The sequence below is a fragment of the Macaca nemestrina genome, chromosome 19, assembly GCF_043159975.1.
Source record: "Macaca nemestrina isolate mMacNem1 chromosome 19, mMacNem.hap1, whole genome shotgun sequence".
In the NCBI taxonomy this organism is placed as follows: Eukaryota; Metazoa; Chordata; class Mammalia; order Primates; family Cercopithecidae; genus Macaca; species Macaca nemestrina.
Genome location: NC_092143.1, coordinates 37,307,971 through 37,335,951, shown reverse-complemented (window position 1 = coordinate 37,335,951; position 27,981 = coordinate 37,307,971). Strand labels below are relative to the sequence as shown.

Sequence of the window (27,981 nt, the reverse complement as noted above, 5' to 3'; positions counted from 1 at the left end):
CATAAGAAATAAAGTATTATACTTTGTCATTATACTAATGACCTAAATTAATATGAAAAACTAGTAAAGATTACTCTGCTATTATGTCACTTATAAAAAGCTGCAATAGCCGGGCATGGTGGCTCACGCCTGTAATCCCAGCACTCTGGGAGGCCAAGGCAGGCGGATCACGAGGTCAGGAGATCAAGATCATCCTGGCTAACACGGTGAAACCCTGTCTCTACTAAAAATACAAAAAAATTAGCAGGGCGTGGTGGCGGGCGCCTGTGGTCCCAGCTACTCAGGAGGCTGAAGCAGGAAAATAGTGTAAACCCGCAAGGCGGGGCTTGTAGTGAGCCAAGATCGCGCCACTGCACTCCAGCCTGGGCAACAGAGCAAGACTCCATCTCAAAAAAAAAAAAAAGCTGCAATAGCCATATGGTCCTTATTATCAGATACTCAAGTTATTGGTAAACAAGATTCTGATAAACTAGTTAACATACCACAAAAAATGAATAAACAAAATCTCTCCACAAAATAAAATGACAATTCCGTGGCCAGGCACGGTGGCTCATGCTTGTAATCCCAGCACTTTGGGAGGCCGAGGTGGGCGGATCACCTGAGTTCGGGAGTTTGAGACCAGCCTGATCAACATGGAGAAAACCCATCTCTACTAAAAATACAAAATTAGCTAGGTGTGGTGGCGCATGCCTGTAACCCCAGCTACTCAGGAGGCTGAGGCAGGAGAATCGCTTGAACCCAGGAGGCAGAGGTTGCGGTGAGCCGAGATCGTGCCACTGCACTCCAGCCTAGGCAACAAGCAAAACTCTGTCTCAATAAAATAAAATAAAATGACAATTCTCAGTTATCCCTCAGATAGTGCAATAAAAAACAGTTCAAGAGTAGACCCCATATTTCAACAGATTCATTTTCCACAAGATGAAATGTTCAGGCAGTAACTCTTACCAAAAAGATAAGCACACTGCTCTTAGCATATGGCTTAGCGAACAAATAGCAAGCTATTTATGAGGGAATCAATTAACAACCTTCACAAATTAAACCTGCAATAAGTAGTTCCTCATTTAACAGTTGAAATGTCAGTCATCCACTGCAGCTGAAAACATAATAGAGCCTCAGTACAATGTTCCTCTACAGAACAAAACTCATTAGCGATCAGTTCATTTTAGATACCTTTCTCCCAAATCAAGATAATTTGAACTCAATTAAAAGGCTATACTCACGAAATGTGATCGCTTATGTTTATCATCTAGATTAGCAGTTTATTAGCAGTTTAACACGGCTTCATATTATTTCTATGTTTATTGATTTTAAAAATGAAATGGGGGGCCAGGCACAGTGGCTCACACCTGTAATCCCAGCACTTTGGGAGGCTAAGGAGGGCAGACTGCCTGAGCTCAGGAGTTTGATACCAGCCTGGGCCAACACGGTGAAACTCCGTCTCTACCAAAATACAAAAAATTAGCCCAGTGTGGCAGCGTGCACCTGTAATCCCAGCTACTTGGGAGGCTGAGGCAGTAGAATCGCTTGAACCTGGGAGGCGGAGGTTGCAGTGAGCTGAGACTGTGCCACTGCACTCCAGCCTGGGCAACAGAGTGAGACTCCATCTCAAAAAAAAAAAAAAGAAATGGAAGGTATTTATTATAAACAAAAAGGCTAGACATCCTCTACTAATAAACTAAATTAGCAATGAAGGAAAAAAGGTAGAAGTTTTAACTATTAGCATATTCAAAAGAAAGCTGGAATATTCGCCAGTAACCAACAAATTCTTATTCATAATGAATCACCATTTCCTGTCTTACAGATGGAATTCTTTTTTTTTTTTTTTTTTTTTTTTTTGAGACGGAGTCTTGCTCTGTCACCCAGGCTGGAGTGCAGTGGCCGGATCTCAGCTCACTGCAAGCTCCTCCTCTCGGGTTCACGCCATTCTCCTGCCTCAGCCTCCCGAGTAGCTGGGACTACAGGCACCCGCCACTTCGCCCGGCTAGTTTTTTGTATTTTTTAGTAGAGATGGGGTTTCACCGTGTTAGCCAGGATGGTCTCGATCTCCTGACCTCGTGATCCGCCCGTCTCGGCCTCCCAAAGTGCTGGGATTACAGGCTTGAGCCACCGCGCCCGGCCTACAGATGGAATTCTATGAAACATCTGTATTGGATAGCTACAAGTATCTGTCATACATACTGCTGCCTTCAGAAAACAGTACTACAAGCCATTTTCTTCTCCGTAACTGCTACAGTCTGTGTGTGGTGCTTTAAGGGAAGTCAACCTGGCTGCCCCAGGGGATTTTAGGCCAGAGACCTTACTCTTCAGGAGTTGAAAGCAAACATGGAGGATGGCAAGGTCCAAGGGAATGGTTAAGTAGGAATTCTGCCCATGAGATGAGATACACACCATCTATACAGGGGCAAACTGACCTTGGGAGAGGCAAACTAAGGAAATAAATGCTAGATGAACAAAAAGACTGTCACCTAAGTTCTACTCTTACCCAAAGTGATTAAATTTAATCACCTATCTACCTTCAATAATGGCTGCTGTAGGTCCTGATCTCAGAAACACCAAGACTGAAAGTGACTAAGCTTTTATTTTAAAAGCATCAATTCGTAACTTAGGGAAGTTCAAAACCTGTTTAACTCTAGAAGACTGAGTAAAGGATATTAGTCATTTTCAGTTTTCTCTGCCCATTATGATTACTTCTAATCCCAGTAATGAAATACTATTTCACTTTCAACCACAAAAAAAAATTCCCTATCAACTGCCCCCTAGATATACCATTCCTGAACCAACTGTGATCACACCTTTAACTTCTTCTACCTACTATTTAAATAAACTCTGAAAAAAGCCCTGAAGAAACATACTAATTGAAAATCAAAACATGAATTGTATCTTTCCCGTTCACATAAGAACATTTCATCACTTAAAAATAAAAATAACAAAAATAAACGTCATCACTTAAACTATGTCTTGACCTCTTTTCATTTCAATTAAACTGTTTAAAGCAATTTTTAAGCCTAACTCCATCTTAGCAGTTTTAATGTTTCTATTATCAAGAAGAAAGGAATTTTATGTGGCAACTGATTTTCAAATCTTAAAAAAAAAAAAAAAAAAAAAGTAATTGAAACCAGAAATACTCCGATTACGCTCACTTTAATTTAGTGGTATTCACAATTTGTTGCACTATGAACTTACTTGTAATTACCATTACCTGAGTTAGACAACTATAATATGCCCTCTCAGTCTATGACATAAAATTATATCTCCAGAAGACCTGCTGCTTGCATGTGAAACTCTACTCTGAAACTACTACTCTAATATAGAAGATACTTTTTCTTGTTTCTTTGATAACATGGATAATCATAATGTTCAGTCAAACCATTATGAGGAGACCAGAGGTTTAAATAAACACAAGTCTGTTTTCAAATCAATTTCTAACATGATGGGGGTAGCAGCCACCAGATTGGAATAAGATGAAATGGACTGTGAGTGACAAGGGGTGTCACAGATGGCAGATGGCTAGCTAGACAGCTAAACAGCATGTTCAGAGGCACATCACTTCCCATCAGTATCAGAAAATACTTTATGGGGAATAAAAAAAATCTCCATACTAAAAATTCTATAAGCTACAGCACTGGAAATGTTGAGACTAAAAGAAACATCAACTTTCTTTTTTTTTTAAATCTCTTTAAATGTTAACGCTTACTTCTTACTTACAAGAGTAAGTATTCAAAGAAACATTTCCCTAACTTTAAATAACAATTTTCTTCAGAAATTAAATTTCATCTGAGACTAAAAACATGAAATTAGAGTTAGTGTTTTGTACTTAGATACAAAACAATCAGAAACTCGCTAAAGTGAAAGAATGTCCACTGCTACACACACACACACACCCCGCCCCCCCCCAAGAGAAAAGCCTACCTAAGTCAGCTCCCCAAACCTCCTTAACTCCTTTCCCCTTAATCTTTAAATGTAGGGCTTTCCTACAATGCACCATCCTCAGCACTCTTCTACAGCTTGTCCCTGATAGATTTTATCTACTCTTATTTTATTCATATCTCCCATGTCTGATCACTTTCTAAGTGATCACCTTTAAACCCAGCCTTCCTTTCCATTGCCACTGCCCAAATCGTCTGCATCACCTCAGGTCTAAATCACCATGATAAGCTAATTTTGCTAGTCTCTTTGCATTCTACACTATCCACATGGCCCTTTCTAAAATTTACACCACTTTGACACAGCTCTGGCTTAACAGCTTTCAGTGGACTTTTACCCCATTAGCAAAAAAGAGAGCCAAACATCTTAGGCCTGCGTTTTAGATCCTTTTTCCTATGGCCTCATCGCTTTTTTTTTAATTTTTTTTTGAGATGGAGTCTCGCACTGTCGCCCAGGCTGGAGTGCAGAGGTGGGATCTCAGCTCACTGCAACCTCCGCCTCCTGGCTTCAAGCGATTCTCCTGCCTCAGCCTCCCAAGTAGCTGGGATTACAGGAGCCCGCCACCAAGCCCAGCTACTTTTTTGTATTTTTAGTAGAGACGGGATTTCTCTATGTTGGTCCTATGGCCTCCTCGTAACCTTTCAACCCTACTTTCCACTCTTACCTAGTGACCTTTGCTCTAGCCATATTGGTTTAATCACTCTATTCTGAATAGTCTAAATGGCTTCCACAGTTTTTTGCAAGAACCATGTCTTTTACTTGGTCCATAATGCAAGATGCTATGCCCAGTCTCCAAGAGCCCAGAAATACCAATCCACTTTATATACTACCTCTTCCATAAAGCCTTCACAGAACCCAGTAATAGGAATTTTCTTTCCTCCGAACCCATATAGTAATTATTGCCTACGTTAGGCAAATAGTCATGAACTGCCTGTTGGCCTCATTCTAGCTTTGAAACACAGAGTTCTGCATTGCTAGAAAATTTTCACAAGTTAAATCTTCTCAAATAGCATATTGAATACTTACTTATGAATGAACTTATTCGATGTCTGATTTGCTTCAAATAATGAAGGTTGGGTCAGGAGTAGTAAATTGGGATAGGGATGAAATAAGATTGACCATGTGTTGACAAACTGTTTAAGCTGGGTAGTTCCCACTACTTTTGTATGTATGTAAGAAAATTTCTCTATTTTGTTTAAACATTAAGTATGCTAGCTGAAGATTTGCCCCCAAAATAGGAAAGCTTTTAAAAAACCAAGACTCTGGGCAAGTAAATTTGAGCATTAAAGAATTTGCTGGTCAGGCAAAGTGGCTCACACCTATAATCCCAGTACTTTGGGAGGCCGAGGTGGGCAGATCACTTAAGCCAGGAGTTCAAGACAAGCCTGGGCAAAAAAGACGAAACTCAGCCTCTACAAAAAACACTAAAATTAGCCGAGCATGGTGGCACGTGCCTGTAGTCCCAGCTACTCAGGAGGCTAAGGTGAAAGGATTGCTTGACCCTGGGAGGTCGACACTGCAGTGAGCAATGATCACAACACTGCACTCCAGCCTGGGCAACAGAGCAAGACCCTGTCTCAAAACAAAAATTTAAAAAAATTCCTTGGCAGTGGGGTTGAGTGGGAAGGATTACGGGGGGCGGCGGCAGGGGGTGGGGGTGGGGAGAATTATTTTTAAAGTATGAATAAGGAAAAAATTTACTACAGTAAATTACTATAGCTAATAGTATTATCTCTATTTCAGGGATCCCTAAGCCCTAGCCCTGGACACTGACCACGGTCCGTTAAGAACCAGGAGGCACAGCAGGAGACAAGCATTATAGCGTGAGCTCTGCCTCCTGTCAGATCAGTGGCAGCTTTAGATTCTCATAGGAGCATGAACCTATGGTGAACTGTGCATGTGAGGGATCTAGGTTGCATGCTCCTTATGAGAATCTAACTAATGCCTGATTATCAGAGGTGGATCAGTTTCATCCCAAAACCATTCGGGATCCATGGAAAAACCATCTTCCATAAAACTGGTCCCTGGTGCCAAAAAAGGTGGGGACCACTGTTTGGTATCAGTTTGTTAAAAAATTAAAAACCAGGGTGTGCCACTAAAATGTGAAAAATGAACCATATGTAGAATTCTACCTAGTCTCATCCTTAAGGCATTTGCTTTCTGAGAAAGGAAAAAAAGAAAAACACTGGTTATTTTGGTTGAATTGGGGACTGGACACTGCTACAACACTTTCAGAAATTAAGCATGTTTGGGAATTATTTCAAAATATAACTGGGGAGAATGGGGTGAATACAGATAAAACAAGACTGGCCAGGAGTTGGTAACTGTTAAAACTGGATGACTATATAGGGATTCATTATACTTTTCCATCTATTTTTGCCTATGTCTGAACTTTTCCATAATTAAAAGTGTGTGTATGTAGGTATATGTGTGTGTGTGTATACACATATATACCCTTATACATATATCTTACATATATACATACACACACATATTAGTATTTACTTAAACAAATATGCCCAAAAACCAGATTGGAAGCTACTATGTCAAAATTAACAGTGGTTCTCTTTTCTCTTCTCCTCTCTCTTTCTCTCTTTCTTTCTTTCAACAACAAACAACAACAAACAAACATTGCCTGATAAAACAGTAGTTCTCTTTGGGACTATAATAATGACTGTCATTACTTCGCTATCCTTTTCTATATTTTCCCAACCTTCCCACTGAGCATGGGTTACTTTTATAACCCATACATATTATATATGTGTGTGTGTGTGTGTGTGTGTGTGTGTATATATATATATCTTTTTTTTTTTTTTTGAGACAGGGTCTCATTCTGTCGCCCAGGCTGGAGTGCAGTAGAGCAACTGTGGTTCACTACAGCCTTGAACTCTTCCACTGAAGGAATCTTCCCACCTCAGTCTCCAGAGTAGCTGGGAGTATAGGCTCAGGCCAACATGCCCAGCTAATTTTAAAAAAAATTTTGTAGGGACAAGAGTCTCACTATGTTAGCCAGGCTGGTCTGAAACTCCTGTCCTCAAGCGATCCTCCTGCTGGGATTACAGGTATGTGCCACCATACCTGACCCATAGATAATATTTTTTTTAAACTTTGGGGAACCTTTATAACCTAAGGTCTGCCCTAATCACATTCAAAATACAACAAAAGACAGTAAACCTTCACATAAATACAAAGCATGCGCTTCTATTTCTGTTGGCTAATTAAAAGAAGAGAAAGGAGCTAACACTTTACTGATGCACTAACCACCTATACATGGCAAGCACATTTAATCACAAAAAAATTCCACGAGGTAGAATTCTTTTATTCATTTATTTTATTTTATTTTATTTTATTTTTGAGACAGAGTCTAGCTCTGTCACCCAGGCTGGAGTGCAGTGGCGCAATCTCGGCTCACTGCAAGCTCCTCCTCCCAGGTTCACACCATTCTCCTGCCTCAGCCTCCCGAGTAGCTGGGACTACAGGCGCCCGCCACCATGCCCAGCTAATTTTTTGTAATTTTTAGTAGAGATGGGGTTTCACTGTGTTAGCCAGGATGGTCTCGATCTCCTGACCTCGTGATCCGCCCGCCTTGGCCTCCCAAAGTGCTGAGATTACAGGCATGAGCCACCGTGCCTGGCCTCCACGAGGTAGAATTCTTACACTAGATTTATAGTTGAGGAAACAAAGGCTTACAAAAACTTATCCATCCAAGATTAACACAGTAAAGCAAGATACAAGCCCAAATCTTTTGACTCAAAAGTTCCCATTGTTTATTCTAAACCAGGACAACCGAAGTGTGGTCTGTGCGCACACATACTGGTCCTCGAATACTTAAGTCCGCAAATGTAAGGAAAGCATTTGGAAAATGTTATGGTAACTTGACAGGGTAAGTTTATGTGACTCAGGAATCTGGTACTAAAAAGTTGCAACATGTTTTTTGTATATCCACTTTTACTTCATTTTTCTCTTCTTTTTTAATACAGACCACTCTACTTTCAAGATACTGTAACAAATGCTTCAAGTTTATAGCAAAAGAAAAAATAAATTAGTTAAAATTAGATAGAAACATAGCCTTCCAAGATGATACAAAAGCAATTTCTGAAGATATGTTTTTTTCTTTTTTTTTTTGAGATGGAGTCTCCCTCTGCTGCCAGGCTGGAGTACAGTGGCACGATCTCAGCTAGCTGCCATCTCCAACTCCCTGGTTCAAGCGATTCTCCTGCCTCAGCCTCCCAAGCAGCTGGGATTACACGTGCATGCCATCACGCCCAGCTAATTTTTGTATTTTTAGTAGAGAAGCGGTTTCACCATGTTGGTCAGGCTGGTCTCGATCTCCTGACCTCGTGTGATCTGCCTGCCTCGGCCTCCCAAAGTGCTGGCATTACAGGCGTGAGCCACCGCGCCCCGCCTTTTTCTTTTTTTTAATTTACTTTTCTTTTTTATTTATTTTTATTTTTTATTTTCTTGAGACGGAGTTTTGCTCTTGTTGCCCAGTTTGGAGTGCAATGGCGAGATCTCAGCTCACTGCAAACTCCACCTCCCAGGTTCAAGCGACTCTCCTGCCTCAGCCTCCTGAATAGCTGGGATTACAGGCACCAGCTACCACGCCCGGCTAATTTTTCTTGTATTTCTTAGTAGAGATGGAGTTTCACCATGTTGGTCAGGCTGGTCTCGAACTCCTGACCTCAGGTGATCCACCCACCTCAGCCTCCCAAAGTGCTGGAATTACAGGCATGAGCCACCATGCCCAGCCCTTGTAGATTTTTTTCAAGCAAAATATAAAAGAATTTTAATATTAAAAATGAAATCAAAAGTCCTATAAATCATTTTAGATCTAAAAGCCTATAGGTAATATATATACATCAACACTACACATATACAAGTTTGAGGAAAAAAATTACATTTACTTCAGCTACTCAATATTTGCATATCTGACTTAGTGCAAGGCAGGATGCTGGTAATTGCAGGGGACATAAAACAGCCCCTATAAGGGTAGGCAGGCCTATGTACACAGCCAGATTAACCGTAAGTTTTTTGATTAATAGAGAAATGTATTTACTATTTGCTTCATTTAACAAGGATTTATCAAAAATGTTCCATATTATACCTGGGACTGTGCTGGATACTGAAGATTCAAAAATGAATCAGACGCAGCTCCTGACCTTGAGGAGGTTCAGAATCTCATGGGCAACAAAGACTTGCCAGCTATTTCTTAAAGCAAATGTGGTAAGAGTTAACAGAATTATACTCAAATGCCATAGGAGCTTCCCATTTCTGCTAGGGGACTCTAGGAAAGGCTTTTTAAAAGAGATGAATGCCTATTAAAAAGAATTTTAGTGACATTCATCCTTGCTTATCTATGCATTCTTCCACTGTAAAAATAACAAAGAAAAGAATACCAAGATACAGCATTTAACAAAAAATCTTCAAAAGGGGATGATGGGCCAGGCACGGTGTCTCATGCCTGTAATCTCAGCATTCACACGCCTGTAATCTTAGCATTTTGGGAGGCCAAGGCAGGCGGATCACCTGAGTTCAGGACTTCAAGACCAGCCTGGCCAACATGGTGAAATCCCATCTACTAAAAAATATAAAATTAGCCAGGCATGATGGCATGTGCCTGTAATCCCAGCTATTTGGGAGGCTGAGGCAGAAGAATCACTTGAATCCAGGAGGCAGAGGGTGCAATGAGTGGAGATCATACCACTGCACTCCAGTCTGGGCAACAAGAGCAAAACTCCATCTCAAAATAAAATAAAATAAAATAAAATAGGGGGATGATGTTCTTCCTCACATCTGTAAAACACTCAATTATTCCTAGAAGTCCTAAGTGTTCAATTTTAAAATCTAATTTTAAGTTTTAGTATTTATATTCACATAGAGTTTATGTACACCAAGTTCTCAAAATGAGTTTGAATTTGTATTATACTGAGAAAGAAGACAGGACAAAACCATGAAATCTGCAGATATTATTCAAACTTCATTCTATTCCATAATTTTATTCTCCTTCCTTGGGAAGTTTTAGTTTTTAGAAGTTCTGATAAAATTAAGTAAAACATCATATTACAAAATTTTCCCCATCATTTCTCACTGGAAATGGCAAAGAACAATGAAAGATCAATACGCAAAAGCTGTAAGAGGCATTAAGATTCCCAGCCAAACACTAAATCCAGGAAGAGTTTATCGTTTATTTCTAATTCATCATGCAAGTCTTGAGAAGATTTTAAACATGAGTGAAAGAGTTATGAACGTCTATGAGCCCCACTATAGAATCTAAAAAACAAAATCAAAAAAAGCATCACTTCCTTTAAAATTCCATTAAAACTAAATTATGAAAAAATGACTGTGTATCTCATTAATAACATTTTTAAAAGCAATGTGAAAAAAAATCTACCAATTTCTGTTGGACAGTATTTTTAGAATGTATATGCATCAGTTCCTTTGAGCTATGTATTTCCTCTAATACAGGTATTGTGGGTGTTGGGGCAGGTGAGACTTTGCATGCCAGATTCTAAAAATCAGATGCAGGACAGACAGCAACGCTGCACCCTAACAAAAATTCCTTTGGCATCTCACAAAAAGATGTGATAGTACAGCTAAGGAAAATGTATCAGAGCATAATCTCCACCATACCTATGTCTTTCATTTCTGGATGCAGGCTTCAATCACACAACATCAAGAGAAAAGACTAAAAGCAAGACAAACTTTCTATTATGCAATTAAGCTCTTAATAAATAATGCATTTCTTTCCTTCCTCCAACTAGAGATTTTTTAAAAATTGATCTGTAGGGTGTATTTCAACTGTATCTCAAACCTCAATATCTGAGAAATAACAGGGTAATCCTAGGTTGAACATTTATCAAAGAGAGAATATTTTTGAACAAATTGATCACTTTTATTACCCAGAACAATACTGCTTTAATTATGTGGATTTATTACTTTTTTTTCCCCTCCAGGATTATATAAAGCTGGAGGGTTATCCTTTGGTACAATAGCTTCACTATCAAATAGGATTTAAAATTTACCCTTTGACATCTTCAGGATACAAGCATAATAGTAAATAATCACATTATTTTAATGGCACACTAAGCCCAATAAAGTAGATTAGACATGGGGTGTTGTAATATTTGAGAATACAAATAGGGATCTCTATGCCGTGCAACAGAGCATGGTGGTTAGGAGTTCTGAGGTTAAACCACCCGCTTCAGGATTGTAACTTTGAACTTACCAGCTATACAACCCCAAGCATGCTACTTCCCTTTGCTAACTCCCCATCTGTAAAATGGAGATAATTGTACCTATGTTTCATAGGGTTATAAGAATCCAATATGATAGGCCAGGCGCGGTGGCTCACGCCTGTAATCCTAGCACTTTGGGAGGCCGAGGCGGGCGGATCACAAGGTCAGGGGTTCAAGACCAGCCTGACCAATATGGTGAAACCTCGTCTCTACTAAAAATACCAAAATCAGCCGGGCGTGGTGGTGTGCACCTGTAATCCCAGCTACTCAGGAGGCTGAGGTAGGAGAATCCCTTGAACCCAGGAGGCAGAGGTTGCAGTGAGCTGACATTGAGCCATTGCACTCCAGCCTAGGCAACAAAGTGAGACTTCGTCTCAAAAAAAAAAAAACAAAAAAACCAATATGACAATTCATGTAAAGCATTTAGCAAAATAATAACAGCTGCCAAAATTCTGAAAGCTGTAACACAAATACACATAGAATTAAGGCACAGAAGACCCTACACTACTTTACCCTATGTTACACAGTCAATGAAATTCAAATGCCAATTTCTCACTTGTGTCTGTGCACTATGAGCATCCTATTTTCCATTTTCACTGTATCTCTAATATTCAAAATCCCAGAGAAAGGCTTTCTGCAGTACCCTCACATTGATGATGAAAACCAGAAACTACAAAATATGTAGCCTTATTAATAAAATATCTCAACCAATTTTATCCCAACACACCACCACAGGAACAGAAATAAAGCAAAAACTACGAAGTCATTTTAAGGCTTGTTTTACAAAATGCTAGGTGGAATATCAACTGATAAATCCTTATTTAGCACCTGTGTGTTCAGCATTGTGTCGAGGGGAAAAACAGCTATGTGAGAAAGCCACAAGTTCTAAGTAAATGAATATGAAAGTTATACAAGGGACACTAAGTTTAACTACATAGGAATAATGAGAAAGAGGACAATATCAGAAAAGGCTTTTTATTGAAAGCCAAGAAGACTAATTCAAATATGTAAGAACTGTGACAATGGTCATATTCCTTACCTGGGTCCACTCAGTCAGTTTTCTACAGAGCCTACATGGAGGGTCCATTTGTTTTTTGTTTGTTTGTTTTTAAAGGCAAACCAAGATGAGGGGAGGACCATGGTTGAACCTCAGTGATTGAGAATTCATGCTCTTGAAGCATCATACTAGTCTTTAGCAACAAATGGTGCACGCGCGCGCACACACACACACACACACACACACACACACATTTCTGAGACTGTGTTTCGCTCTGTTGCCCAGGCTGCAATGCAGTGGCGTGATCTCGGCTCCCTGCAAGCTCCACCTCCCAGGTAGCTGGGACAACACGCCTATCTCCTGCCTCAGCCTCCCAAGCAGCTGAGACTACAGGCGTCCACCACCACGCCTGGCTATTTTTTTTTTGTATTTTTAGTAGAGACAGGGTTTCACCGTGTTAGCCAGAATGGTCTCAATCTCCTGACCTCGTGATCCACCCGCCTCAGCCTCCCAAAGTGCTGGGATTACAGGCATGAGCCACGGCGCCCAGCCTAGACTTGATTTTTTAAAAAGGGCAGGAGAGGGCTACTAAACAAAGACTATGTGAGGAAGAAAATATTTCAAAAATATCAATTAGCAAGTGTTATGCAAGTAACTAGAAATGACAGGAGTCAAGAAGACAAGTTAGAAAATTACTGTTCAAATAATGGTTTCAAATGATGGCAACAAACTTTTTCAGAAAATACACCAATGGATCCAGTCAAACGACATTCTTTTAAACAAACACACTGTATGATAATATATGAACCGCCACAACACTATCAGTAATCCTGACAGAAGGTATAATTACATTGCTTAACTGGCAACTAGGGGCACTCCTTCCTATTAGAACTTGGCAGTTTCAAAAAAGCAGCCAAAAACCATACTACCAAAATTTGAGGCTTTCTCGATGAGCTTAATTTCAGTCCAATTAATAAGTGCCTGCCACACCCTACATTAACAGGCACAGATTTGTTTAAATTAATCTCCCCAGGGGCAGGCTAATTCAGGGGTTAGTATTATTAGAATCTGTGTGAACAACTGGGTGCAGGTGTTCACATTACCAACAGGAGAATTAAACTCTTAAACCACTTTTAGCAGATAGTGGGTGTTCGGGGAACTAATGGAATTTCTAAAGGGTGGAGTATACATGGGGACACTAATATGTAAAGCAGTGACACTGTAAGCTGAAAAATAATTTGTCTTTCTTTACAATAAGTGACGGCCATCATTCATCACAGAAAGCTACAGTCACAAGTCAAATTAACTACTGTATCACAATCATCATATTATGCTACATACATATACCTTACTGGTTCAGAATGTAACCTTTCAGAAGAAAAACAAGACTGGTTGTTAACAATCCTGCAAAGTAACTGAACCTCTGTAGACAGTAAATAAACAGCAGACAATGCTCCTTTAGGCCCTGAACGAAACAGGTTTGGCATAAATCTGTTCAATGTGTCCTTTCCATTTTACATAAACAAGTAAAAGGCAAATCATAGAGAGTAACTACCACTACACTGGCTTGCGACTTGCCTTAAGATGAATTTGTTTAGAAAGTTTGTTTTAAATTGATCATATCGGGGGAGGGGGGCTCGATGGCTCATGCCTGTAATCCCAGCACTTTGGGAGGCCCGGGTGGGCAGATCACGAGGTCAGGAGATCGAGACCATCCTGGCTAACACGGTGAAACCCCGTTTCTACTAAAAAATACAAAAAATTAGCCGGGTGTGGTGGCGGGCTCCCACCTACTCAGAAGGCTGAGGCAGGAGAATGGCAAACCTGGGAAGCAGAGCTTGTAGTGAGCTGAGATCACACTACTGCACTCCAGCCTGGATGACAGAGCAAGACTACGTCTCAAATAAAAAAAAAAAAAACTTATTAAGTTTGTATTTAAAAATTTAATGGCCAGGCCTGGTGGCTCACGCCTGTAATCCCAGCACTTTGGGAGGCTGAGGTGGGTGGATCACAAAGTCAGGAGTTCAACACCAGCCTGACCAATACTGAGAAACCCCGTCTCTACTAAAAATACAAAAATTAGCCGGGCATGGTGGCAGGCACCTGTAGTTCCAGCTACTTGGGAGGCTGACACAGAAGAATCACTTGAACCCGAGAGGTGGAGGTTGCAATGAACCAAGATCGCGCCACTGCACTCCAGCCTGGGCGATAGAGCGAGACTCCATCTCAAAAAAAATAAAATAAATTTAACATCAGAAAATTTACAACACATTCAAGAAAATGTTAAGTGGCCACAAATCCAAATGAGTACTACAACAATCTTGACTTCTTGAAATAACTTTTCCAACTACAAGAAAAACCAACAAACAAAAAGCTTTGCAATACCCAAAGTTAGTCTGAACAAATACATCATCCCAAAACCAAACAAACCATATCCCAGGAGAACTACCATAAAGAGTAAAATTCAAAGTTTAAGATGTTCTACTGAGAACAAACTAGTCATCTATTCCTCAAGGAGTTCAATCACAGACACAGAATAATTTTGTCAAATATAATTGCCTACAAGACATCAGCACATAGTTCACAGAAGGTTATGAAGACTACCTGCTTACAAAGAAAACAGAATGCTCTGTTAATGAAAGAATACTAGAAAATGGACAATTATGAACAGCACTAAATGAAACTAATGAACTTGAGAGGACTAATCTTTTTTTAACCACAGTAACTTTTTTTTTAATCAGAAGAAATTGTCCCATTGAATGACAGCTGCCACTGGCACAGTCCCAGGGCAAGGATGCCATCAAAGGTTTTCTCTTAGCACCAGCTACCAAATCCTGGCCCCACACCCTGAGGGAGGACCTGTGAAAGTGCTCACAATAACTTTCTTACCATTAAATCAAATATTTAATGACGAGGAAATACAAACCAAGACTATCACACTTTTTCTTTTTTCTTTTTTTTCTTTAAAGAGATGGGGTTTCACTCTATCGCCCAGGCACAATCATAGGTTACTGCAGCCTCGAACTCGGGGACTCAAGAGATTCTCTAGCCCCAGTCCAGTGAGTAACTGGGACCACAGGCGAATATCACCTTCATATATTTAAAATAAGTCCTCCATTTTATCATATGAGGTTTCAAGATGAGGGTCCAGATCAAGTGGAAAACTAAGTTCTAATGAAACATCACTCTTATTTTGTTTTTTAGCTGAGGTGACGTGAACTCACTACAACTACTCATCCATATATAGCAACCATCAGGAATGTGTTCGTATTTACATGCTGCACAAGCAGTGATCACATTCTTGTGTGTGCATATGTGTGTATACATGTGTATGTACATTTCTTTAACCTTTTCAATCTAGTCAAAAGTATTTTCAGTTCATAAGCATGGTATCTGTACAGACACATTTTCCCAGAACTTCTTGTAGAGGACAGGAAATCCTTCATAACATTATTACAATAGCTAAATGACAATTGTCTCCAATAGCCATATACATATACATACCCTGAAAAATGCTTCAATCACTCCACAAACACGAATCTCCAAACTACTGAATACAAGTTTTATATTATCTTCTATCAATAGGATGGCTTATTAAAAAATTTAGTAAATGTGTATTAAGTCCACGGATGTCAACTGCCATAGGCACTTTCTTGAGCTTACTGGGTCACACAAACTAAAGACATGAGTGGCATGACCACGGCAGTGCAAGATCACATTAAGGTGAAAAACCTTGAATCATTTAAAACAGGATGTCTCAACCTCAGTACAGGTGACATTTTGGGCCAGATCATTTTTTGTTGTGGGAGCTTCTTCGTATTATCGAATATGTAACAGCATCTCTGGCCTCTACCCACTAGATGCCAGTATCACACCCTCCCCAGGTGTGAGAACCGAAAATGTCTCCAGATAGTGACAAATGTTCCCTGGGGAGGAAATTTTGGTCTAGGAATCTAAAAACTTAGTACAGTGTGTCAGTTTCAAAAGAGTATATTCTGCAAAACCAAGGAAGTTCCAAAACAACTTCAGGCATTCCAAATAGCTGCTTTATACAAAACTTTCTTGGATGAAGTAAATGAAACCGTGTTACTGGAGATAGCTAATTCTTCCACATGTGCATGATTAAACACTTGTGATGATGAATCTGGGACAGGCTGGGACAGGAGCCAACAGTGACTGGGTTTTATAGTTTCGATGAATTACACCTCCTTTTAACCCTTCAGTGGACTAACCATCCTGCCAGGGTAACCCTTTATTCGCCAACCATATTCCCTGACGTCTTCCACGTAAGATTCACTCCTGCGGGCCCTCACCTTTTGACACTGCCTCCCACTGCACTGGGGTCAACTCTCACCCACGAGTTCCGCCACCAAACCAGCTTGTCCTTGCCACCTGCCCCCAGGGCCCCAGCTCTCATCCTGGCATACCCTGTCCAGGCCCGCTCTTGACCCCTGACCCCGCCACCCCCTCCCCCCCAGGGAGGTACCTGAAGTAGTAGACATCGCTCTTGCCAGCACTTAGCCCAGATTTTCGGATCACTTCCTCCTTCTTCCATCCGGGGGGGAGGGCAGGGCAGTCCATCCTCTTCCCGCTCTCCGTGGCCCGGGATCCCCTGGGCCCCGGCCCCGCGCTCCCCGACGGGAAAGGGACCGGCTCCCGCCGGGGGGCGCCGCCGCCACCGCTGCCGCCGCCGCCGCCGCCGCAGCCGCCGCCGTCGCCGCCAAGGCCGCTGCCGCCACTCGGGGGACGGCCGCGGCCCCGGCCCCGGCCCCGTCCCCGTCCCCGGCCACGGCCCCGGCCCCGGCCACGGCCACAGACGCCGCCGCCCCGGCCCGCCTGCTTCCACCGCCCCCGGCCACGGCCGCCGCCCCGAGCGCCTTCCCTGCGCACGCCGCTCACCGGGGACGGGGCGAGCGCGCTGCCCTGGCCCCCCTGCTCTATGGCGGAGTCGCCGCCAGCGCCGCTGCCGCCCGCCGCGCTCTCCCCCTCCTCCTGCTCCGGGCAGCAGCGGCCTCCCCCCGGGTGCGCGCGCATCCAGCCCCCTCCCCAGCCGGCGCTGCGCTTCTTCCGTAACCGAGCCCTTGGAATCCCGGAGACCCGCCCCGCCCGCAGCGCGGCGCGCGGGGGACGCGCGCAAGCATCATAGAGCGGGCGCGCACAGAGCGGCCCTCCTGCCCGGGGCGTGGCCCCGGCCACCGCCTCTTAGGTCCTCCAAGCGCTCTGGGCAGCCATCTTGTCTCCGCCTCCTCGGGGCCACGCCTTCTGCCGCGCTTTTCCGGCCCGTGCCCCCACTGGGCGCGCGGAGCCGGGAAGGTTGGTCAGGCTAGTCACCAGCTGGAGGTGTCATAGTGACTGTGGTCAGTTTGTTTCATACGGGGTAATCTCCACCATTATGTGATTTTACCTATGTTTGCTTCCCAATTAATGAATAACAAGCAAAATAGATCTTATATACTCACTAACTCGGCTATTCATTTAAGGGGATCATAGCCCCTTTTCCGCCTCTCTGCACAAAGCTTGCAGGGGAGCTTATACTGAAGGAATGAAGCAAAGTGTCCCATTCGCGGAATACCAGTGCACCTCCTGAGCCTGGCTTCAGAGCCATTGACAGATTCTCCTGGAACCTTGTAAGGATATAGGAAGGGAAATGATAACTTGGAATATGCCCATGAGTCAGATGTGGCTTACCTCTATATTCTTCTTAGAGTGACCAGAATCCCTAAATCCATCTAGAAATTTCCAGATGTCTTTGTCTAATACAAAAATCAATGGCCTTTTATTTGGTAAATATTCCCTTATGTTGAATGTCCAGCCTAACCTACTGTCACAAGCCTTTAGGAAACTGTGTGGGATTCTTTTCGGTCAGCCAACTCATCATCCAAGAATGATTTTAAAGCATAATGACAAATCGATTAAGGAAACTGATTTGAATTTTTGAAATGCATATTTTCTATAAGTTGTTGAACATTTATACAAGTGTGCTATTGAAATTCAAGACAATGTATTATGAAATGTTTGGAAGATTGAAAAATGTAAAGCACATGTTATCAGCCTGATGATAAGCTATCTTGGGTTTCCGTACTCATATGACCTAAAAACGAGGACCAAGTTTAACGTATAGAAAAAGTTGATTAATATAAAGTAACGAAAATCTAAAATTAATTTGGTTTATCTTTGCAGTATATGCAAACATTAACTCATACACACGAACTTGTCTGTCTCTAAACCTGACCCTAGTCTTCTTTTAATGTCCTTTAGTTGAAAGACACTAATTTATGGCTTCCTACAAAAAATTTAGAAATGTGAATCTAAAAATTCATCAAGTAAGTTCTGAGGAGAGAGATCAGTACTGGAGACATTCACATAGAAGTCGTTTGTGGCCAGGCGCGGTAGCTCACTTCTGTAATCCCAGCACTTTGGGAGGCCGAGGCCGGCGGATCGCGAGGTCTGGAGATAGAGACCATCTTGGCCAACATGGTGAAACCCCGTCTTTATTAAAATACAAAAATTAGTTGGGCGTGGTGGCGTGCGCCTGTGATCCCGGCTACTTGGGAGGCTGAGGCAAGAGAATCGCTTGAACACGGGAGGCAGAGGTTGCAGTGAGCCGAGATCGCACCACTGCACTCCATCCTGGCAACCGAGCAAGACTGCGTCTCAAGAAAAAAAAGTCATTTGTGAAAATGTCAATTGAAGGAGACCCTGCAAGTAAGTAAGATCTCCAAGGAAGGGCTTGCATGGTTAATAATAAAAGGAAAGAGGATCAATAACTGAATCTTGAAGAATGCCAATACTTAAGGTTCCACTGAAGGAATAAAGGAAAAAAAGATATTAAAGTTTGTATGACGTAAGAGAGTACTCTGATTTTCACACATAATTGAAAATAAAGGGTAAACATGAAGAAAAAATCTCAGTAGAAACGGTAATTGAGACAGGTGGTTGAGACAACAGATGGAAACAGGTATACTTTTGGAAAATTCTACCTTTTCATGCTGTGCTAATAAGGCTGTAGATCAAATGATATATTGGATACAAAAGCATTCTTAAAGAAATAAATCACAGGATTTTCGGGTCATTATTTTGACTTCTACTACCAGATTCCATTTGCTAAATCCCAGAAGATGTAGCCTAATGTTTCCTCTGTTAAGAAAAATCTCATTTAGACATATCAAAAGCTTTTTGGTTACACTTGAACTTTTCTACTGTGATACCATAGAGCAAAGTAAAAAACAAAAACAAAAGCAAAAAAACAGATAAAAATAAATGCTCTTATTTATTCTCCCACTAAAAGAAAAAAAAATACTCCAATTAGGGCAACAATAAATTCCAAAGGGGACTAGATTGAGATCGAAAACTGTTAAGAATAGACGCTAAATACCTGAGAGAGAGACCCCTTTGTTTCTCTTAAAATACTGGACAAATAATAAACCTTTTATAATTCTAGGAAAATGCATTTTCTATCACTCCTCCAGGAAGCATAACAACGTTGTTTTTCTCAGGTAGTAAAGTTATGACCAAATTTTCAATTTGGTCTCTCTTACAATGGAGAAGGCTTGCTCACTTACCTCTTGGAAAAAGTGAAAGACAAAAGCAAGACAGGATCTGGTCCACTAAATGAACAAACAGAGATGTAACCACCTGTGATCTCTGCCTCCCAGGTATAGAGGCAGGTGCTAAAACACCAACTGTCACCCCTAGAAGACTATTCATTCTTTGATTTTTCCCTTTATTGTTTAGCAGGTAAAACTGAGTAAAGTTAAGCCATTAAAGAAAAAGTTGTTTTAAAGAAAGGTGTTAATCTGGATTTTTATTTTGAAAATTAGAACACATTCAGGTAATGAAACTTCGAAGAATATTAGGAGGTGAGACTGATTTTGAGAACTATATATTCTGTCAAATATATAACCTGCATTTAAACCTTTGAGTGTGATAAAATACCCAATAAAAGCAGGGGTTTTTTGTTTGTTTTTTTGTTTTGTTTTGTTTGGTCTTTGTTTTTTGGGTTTTTGTTTGGTTGGTTGATTGGTTTATTGGGTTTTGTTGTTGTTGTTGTTGTTGTTGTTTTGGCCTCCTGTGTATAACTGGTACCACAGGTACATGCCACCACACCCAGCTAATTAAGAATTTTTTTTTTTTTTTTTTTTTGGTAGAGATGGGAGTCTCCCCCTATTGCTCAGGCCGATCTCAAACTCCTGGGCTCAAGCAATCCTCCCGTCCCACTTCCCAAAGCCCTAGGATTATGGGAGTGGGCCACCGCACCCAGCTAGAAAAACGTTTCAAATACTGGAAAACCTTACTTTTTTCAATGAACATTTTTGCATGAAGGAGTAACAGGGACTTTAGGGTTTTTTTCTCTTAGACTCCAAACAGGTCAGAATTTATCAAGACATTACATAGGAGTAAGGGCACAGTGGGGGGGATAAAACATTTTCCAGCACTAATTAACAGGTTTTATGATTCACTAGGTTGGCCCAACTACTGTTCTCACCTAATTCCCAGGCACAGCATGTCACGAGGCCAAATGACACTTTCAAGTGCAAGAGCTTGTAGTATGAAGAGGGCAAAGATCATCTAGTAGCCATCAAGCTGGCCGTCCAGAGGCAAAACTCCTTATGTGAGGAATTTAGAAGTAATTAGGCTCCCCTATTATCTAAAGCTGGCGTCTGTGTCCAGGCTTCTTTCCCAAAAACTTGTAAGTAACTAAAATTTCTACACGTCTCCCATGCATGCATGTCAAAACTTATTATGCAACCCTTACTGACATTAAGACACCAAAATGTCTAAAAATGTAATCATTTATCATGACCTACGTGGTTAATATGGCCCAAATTCCCTTTAAGCTCCTGCTTTAAGGTCCATAAATATCCCTAAGGAAAATCCACTCATTCCTCTTTTGCTGAGGCGCCCTGCTGTACTCTTCTGCACTGTTCTTTCTTTCTAATAAAACTTGCTTTTTCGAACCTGTGCTGTCTTCTGTAAATTCTTCTCACAACCCTATGACTTGTGAGCCAACCACTTTCCAATGCCAGGGCTCTGACACCGCACCTGGCATAGTACAAATAAAGTTTTTGTTTGTTTGTTTGTTTGTGTTTTATAACCTTCCACTTGGAAAGACTACAGAGGAATCTTGCACTGCATAGTTCAAACTAAAACGAGAAGAGTTAATTATCTGAAAAGAAAGAGAAAACAAGAAGGGGTAAATTTTGAACCAAGGGAAAACATTTAAGAAGTGTCTGACATTTTTTAAATTGCTGTCAGTTATTACATTTGTCATAAGTAAATGTTTAGGAATAAAGGATGGAGACATGCTTATTTTATTTAACTCTCCCAAAATTAAAAAAAAACAAAAAATGGAAAACAAAACAGTGCAACCAGTAGAAAGAAAATGATCTTTAGGTTTTAGAGCCCTCAGATACCACTTAATATGCTGAACAGTGGTTTTTAACTTTAATTCTGGCTGCAAAACACCAGAATGCTAGGACATATGATACATCAGAAATGAGGGCTGACTATGCAGTTTACAAGTGAGGAAGGGGTAGTCACTGAGTAAATCAGAAAATACATCTCACCAAAAGAGACTTTGTACCTAAAATGGCTTTCCCAAGTCCTCATGCATACCTCACAAGAGGCAAGGCAAAGACTAGAACTCCAGTCTCCTGACTCCGAGTTTAGAGCTTTGTCTGCTTTCACTGCCTGTCCCACCTTCAATGGCCTCTTCACTCTCATGCTTGCTGCTACTTCAAATTGGAAAGAGATTGTCTGTTTCTACCCACACTCTCACCCCAACCTTCCATTTGGCTAATTTCTACTTATCTCTTAGGTTTCACCTTAGACATTACTTCATCCAAGTTGCCTTTTCTAACCTCCCCAGAAATTCCACTGCTGATTCGGTGCCCCCCAGGTTGTATACTCTGCGCCATACTAGTATCCTCATCCATTTATTGTACTTTATTGAATTAGTTTTTTAATTGTCTTTTGTCCCCCACCAGCCCACAAGGCACTTTTCATATTCACCATTGCATTCTCCGTGCCTATTAGTGGATTGCCGGGCACATGGGAAGGGTTCATTAGATAGCTGATGAATACATTGAATTAATACTTTTTTTTTTTTTTTTTTTGAGACGGAGTTTCGCTCTTGTCACCCAGGCTGGAGTGCAGTGGTACAATCTCAACTCACAGCAACCTCCACCTCCTGGGTTCAAGAGATTCTCCCGCCTCAGGCTCCTGAGGAGCTGGGATTACAGGCACCTGCCATTATGCTTGGCTAATTTTTGTATTTTTAGTAGAGACAGGGATTCACTATGTTGTCCAGACTGGTCTCAAACTCCTGACCTCAGGTTACCCTTTTGTAAAAATTGTATAGTCTTAAAATAATGAGCAGCATATTTACTTCTCAATGAAAGTATAATCACATGGATTATATAAAAAAGAAATTCACAGCTCCTCCAATCTTTGAAAATTTGAAAAGGTTTCCATGCCTAAGAGACATTTAACAATAAATTTGACCTTTTTTGTATAAATGTGGGGTACACGTGCAATTTTGTTACATGCATTGATTGTGTAGTGATAGTCAGGACCTTTAAGGTATCCATCAACCATATGATACACATTGTACCCATTAAGTAATTTGTCAGCAACCACCCTCTCCCACCCATCACTCTTCCAAATCCCCATTGTTTATTATTTCACACTCTATGTCCATATGTACGCAATAGTTAGCTCCCACTTATAAGTGAGAACAGTGATATTTGACTTTCTGTGTCTGGCTTGTTTTGCTTAAGATAATGACATCCAGTTCCATCCATGTTGCTGCAAAAGACATGATTTCATTCTTATTTGTGGCTGAATAGTATTCCATTGTGTATATATGCCACATTTTCTTCATCCAAACATCTGTTGATGGACACTTACGTTGATTCCATATCTTTGCTATTGTGAATAGTGATGCAATAAACATATGAGTATGGATATATTTTGGATATAATGATTTCTAATAGTTTCTTTAACTTTGGGTAGATAACCAGAATTTAACTTTATCGTAATTAAAAATGAGGCTTAAATTCATTTTACAAATATGTTTGATTATAAAAGTTATAATGTTTTCTTTAGTCTCTTCTACATCAACTTTAACTTGAACTGTTTATTAGTTCCTCAAAAATATTGGAGAATATATATCATAAAAGATAATCACAAAATGACTACTTCTAAAACCCTATTTCTGAATTGAAATATTTATCTGCATTCATGTTTCTGCTCATTTGACTTCAAATAATTTGACTCCTCCTAATAGTCTAAGTTATATGTACTCACATGTGCCTCATGTCTTTTTATTTTGGAACCATCTACAAAGTTGTCAGGGTATTATCTTTATGGCTTTGCTCATTTCTAATGGGCCCCTAATCTGTAGTACTTTTGAGAATAGTTTAAAAACCTAATAGAGGGCTCGTGATTTGACCCAGTGATCTTGTTCTGAAACACTTTCAGACTTTGTATTCCAAGTTGTTGCATACCTCAAGACTCCCCAACAAGTTAATCACAATTATACGCCATTGTACACAATTGCTTCTCTCCAGGCAGCTGTTATTATCGCCACATATCCTTTTACATAGCTTGGAAGTCTGTCCTGTGGGGTGGGGGATTGGAACAACAGTGATCCAGCAACTTTCTCTGTCACCATCTGTGGCAGACACACTGGTTGGCAAAATCAAACACCCATTAGCGATTTGAGTTTCCCTTGCCCACCTTCTCTATAGAAACTAGAAAGTATAAATACTCTCCCAATCTCGCTTAGGCAAGAATAGGAGAGAAGCAAGAGTGACTGTGGGAAACTGTTTACTTCTTTATCTTAAAAAAAAAAAAAGAGAGACACTGGGCACACTGGCTCAGGCCTGTAATCTCAGCACTTTGGGAGGCCGAAGTGGGTGGATCACCTGAGATCAGGAGTTCAAGACCAGCCTGGCCCACATGGTGAAACCCCATATCTACTAAAAATACAAAAAATTAGCCAAGCACGATGATGGGCGCCTGTAGTCCCAGCAGCTCAACAGGCTGAGGCAGGAGAATTGCTTGAACTCGGGAGGTGGAGGTTGTAGTGAGCTGAGATTGTGCCATTGTACTCCAGCCTAGGCAACAGGAGTGAAAGTCCATTGCAAAAATAAATAAATAAGTAAATAAATAAATAAATAAATAAATAAATGAGATAAAAAAGATATGATCGGCACTCGCCTTTTGCCTTTGTTCCTGCTGGAACATGGGCATGATTTTTGAAACTCTGACAGCTGTCTTGCAACTATGAAGCAAAGAACGTTAAGATAAAAGGCCAGCATCCTAAGAATAGCAGAGCCAGAAAATGGAGAGCTGAATGACATTATTGAGCAGCTGAACTGTCTTGCAACTGTTTATCTCCAGACTTTTTGTTATATGAGTAAGACCATGTTTGATTAAACCACTGTTTAGTTTTTGGATACCTGCAGCAGAAAGCATTTTTTGCTGAAATAAAATTTCTTCTTTTAATGGATTGTTTAAATCTTGCTAAAATTCAGGCAGCTCCTAAGCTTGAGACCTCGGTGTAACAGATTGCGAAGAGTAAAGGAAGAAGTCAGAGAGAAATATAAAGAGAGAGAGCAGGGGAAAGTTGTTAGTAGGCTTTCCCCTAGCAGCAGCAGTCCAGGAGAGGTCTCCCGTTCACACCCCGGTGGAAAGAAAGGTATTCCAAGGGGCCACCTCTGCTTGGGCTCTAATTCCCTTGCTAGGCACAATGCAAGCTCCAGCTCCAGAAAGTATGGCCCAGTAAATTATCTTTGAACTTGATCATTTCATAGCAACTGTCCTCTTTTCTGAATACAGTAACAGGTATGGGGAAGGAGACCCTTGATCAGCATTTCTCCAACTGAGATCCACAAATGGACTCAGTTTGCCAATTCCCTACCACAAAATTTTAGCATAAAATTTTCATTTCTTTTTTTTTTCTTTTTTTTTAAATTAATTTATTATTATTATACTTTAAGTTGTAGGGTACATGTGCATAACGTGCAGGTTTGTTACATATGTATACTTGTGCCATGTTGGTGTGCTGCACCCATCAACTTGTCATTTACATCAGGTATAACTCCCAATGCAATCCCTCCCCCCTCCCCCCTCCCCATGACAGGCCCCTGTGTGTGATGTTCCCCTTCCTGAGTCCAAGTGATCTCATTGCTCAGTTCCCACCTATGAGTGAGAACATGGATTAAGAAAATGTGGCACATATACACCATGGAATACTATGCAGCCATCAAAAAGGATGAGTTTGTGTCCTTTGTAGGGACATGGATGCAGCTGGAAACCATCATTCTTAGCAATCTATCACAAGAACAGAAAATTTTCATTTCAATAATAACATTTTTATTTTCTTTTAAGCCCCAACATAAGCATACAATGGACTGTCTGCATAACCATCTGGTATCTGAGTCATGTTTCCTTATTTCACTGCCCCAGCTTGATCTAGTTGGTAATAAGCAGTGCTACTTTGAATGACATTAACTAATGATAAAGTAACAGATGCCAACATAATATGCAAATAATGAGTTTGTGCGTATGAAGACCAAGTAACTTCAGGGCACATTGAATGAAAGTTTCGTAATCATTCCATCAGAGAAAAGTGGTGGGAAAACTTAGTCACCTGAAGAGCAAAGTGGCACCTGTAGGCCAAAACCCAAACTATCTGACTAGTTTCAATCTGTGTCATCACTTTGGGATCAATAATTTGGTTTCTGGGAAAATAATAATCTATAATAGCGATTTGACTTGACTACTGTTTAATAATTTTACTTGTATTTAACTTATAAATGTATTCAATTTTTATAATTATGGAAGAGCCACATGGTTAAAATGAGTTAAATGAGGCTAAAGTGAGTTTTATGCTTTCACATATTTATGTGACATCAGAACAATAATACAATACAGGTTGGGTGTGGTGGTTCATGCCTGTAATTACAGCACTTTGGTAGGCCGAGGCAGGAAGATTGCTTCAGTTCGGGAATTCAAGACTCAAGACCAGCATGGGCAACATAGTGCGACCTAGTCACTACTATAAACAAAACAAAAAAATTAGCCAGGCATGGTGGTGCTTGCCTGTTGTCCCAGCTACTCAGGAGGCTGAGGCAGGAGACTTGCTTGAGCAGCCCAGGAGGTCGAGGCTGCAGTGACCTAAGATGGTGCCACTGAACTCCAACCTGGGCAACAGAGTGAGACCCTGGCTCAAAATAATAATAATTCTTATTATTATTTAACTCAACACTGTGGAATAGAGTCCTCAGTAATTTTTTCCTTGAAAAAGAAATATATATCCTTTTTTCAATTTTGAGAAACAGTTCTCTAATTTTCAGTCTCACCATCAAATTCTTTCTTCCTATGCGATGAGATTTCTGAGAAATTAATAAGTATAAGTGTCTCTCGTGACCCATCTTGAAATTCTTTCTCTCCTTGGCTTATGAGATATACCCTTCTGATTCTCCTTCTATTACTTTCAAGTTCTCTTTGGTGTACCTTTTTTCTTGGATAGTTCCTCAAATGATCTGTTTTCCCAGGTTCCATTTTTAGGTGCCTTGTCTGCTCGTTCTACCTGCTCTGCCTTGTCAATGTCGCCTACTCACCAGCTTTAGCTACAGGAACTCACCCTTGCCTTCCAGTGACAACATGGCCAATGCGGCATCTGCGAGATCATCCTATATATACTATAGATAACCTTATAGCAGTTTTCCAGATGACAGATCACACTATTGGCTACTTTTGAGGTCTCGAGGAGGCCCCAAAACTGGTACCCCTCTGTCCCTCCTGAGTAGTGAAACTAATTAAGAAACAAGAAGGCCGGGCGCAATGGCTCACGCCTGTAATCCCAGTACTTTGGGAGGCCCAGACGGGCAGATCACGAGGTCAGGAGATCGAGACCATCCTGGCTAACACGGTGAAACCCCGTCTCTACTAAAAATACAAAAAATTTAGCAGGGTGTAGTGGCGGGCGCCTGTAGTCCCAGCTACTCGGGAGGCTGAGGCAGGAGAATGACGTGAACCCGGGAGGCGGAGCTTGCAGTGAGCCGAGATCACGCCACTGCACTCCAGCCTGGGCGACAGAGCGAGACTCCGTCTCAAAAAAAAAAAAAAAAAAAAAAAGAAAGAAAGAAAGAAAGAAACAAGAAAAGGAATGAGAAAAATGACATCCAGAATAACTCCATCATGAGAAAGTATCGCTTAGAGGATGTGTGAAAGCTGAATGGGCTTGTCACTGAATTCCAAAATTTAATGGCCTTACCTACCTTGCTATAACTGGACTGTCGGCAGTGTCTCCATCCACCTCTTGAGGTCTGGCCTTTACTCTTACATTTTGTAACATGACCAAGAATAACCAAGAACAAATGTGCTAAGCAGGCAGGAAAACGCCAAAAAAAAGGAAGAAAAGAGAGGAAGGAGCTGAGCTACAAAGATCCTGTTCTTTCCAAATTCACCATTCACTCTACCTCTTCAGGGGATTGGGAAAAGAGACCAGGAGTGTGAAGAGAAGAATAAGGAAAACAAACAAACAAGCAAACAAACACTGTTTAAAAACAAGAGTAGAAAGGTGACATTCCCCTTTAATAGTAATATCATTTGTGAGTGCTAAAAACTGTTTCCTTAAGTATTGTTTCAAAATCATGTTACCCCATAAATATATATCTACTACATACCCACAACAGTTTTAAAAGAAAATTTAAAAATACATATTTTAAAGGGTTGGTATTTTTCTGAAAAGTTTGGAAAATATTCAGATGAATTAATACTAAATTTAGAATACCAGATTATAAAATCTAAGTG

General features: G+C 40.8%; 1 protein-coding gene and 1 non-coding gene across 6 annotated transcripts in view; both read right to left on the bottom strand.

Moving 5' to 3' along the window:
* LOC105489426 (methyl-CpG binding domain protein 2) overlaps window positions 1-17,293 on the bottom strand; it is a 73,877-nt gene extending 56,584 nt beyond the window's left edge. For 2 of the 5 annotated variants that reach the window (XM_071085307.1, XM_024795257.2), the window contains exon 1: window positions 16,643-17,205. In XM_071085307.1, coding sequence (XP_070941408.1) covers window positions 16,643-17,190 — 548 coding nt within the window. In that variant the 5' untranslated portion in view covers window positions 17,191-17,205. Of the gene's footprint in view, window positions 1-16,642 lie in introns of all 5 variants that reach the window. The other 3 variants (XR_011616873.1, XR_011616872.1, XM_071085308.1) reach the window with 3 other exon arrangements.
* LOC112427978 (small nucleolar RNA SNORA30/SNORA37 family) lies at window positions 14,902-15,030 on the bottom strand. The gene has a single exon (XR_003019770.1). It is a non-coding gene; the product is annotated as a small nucleolar RNA SNORA30/SNORA37 family (small nucleolar RNA).
* Window positions 17,294-27,981: the final 10,688 nt, after the last annotated feature.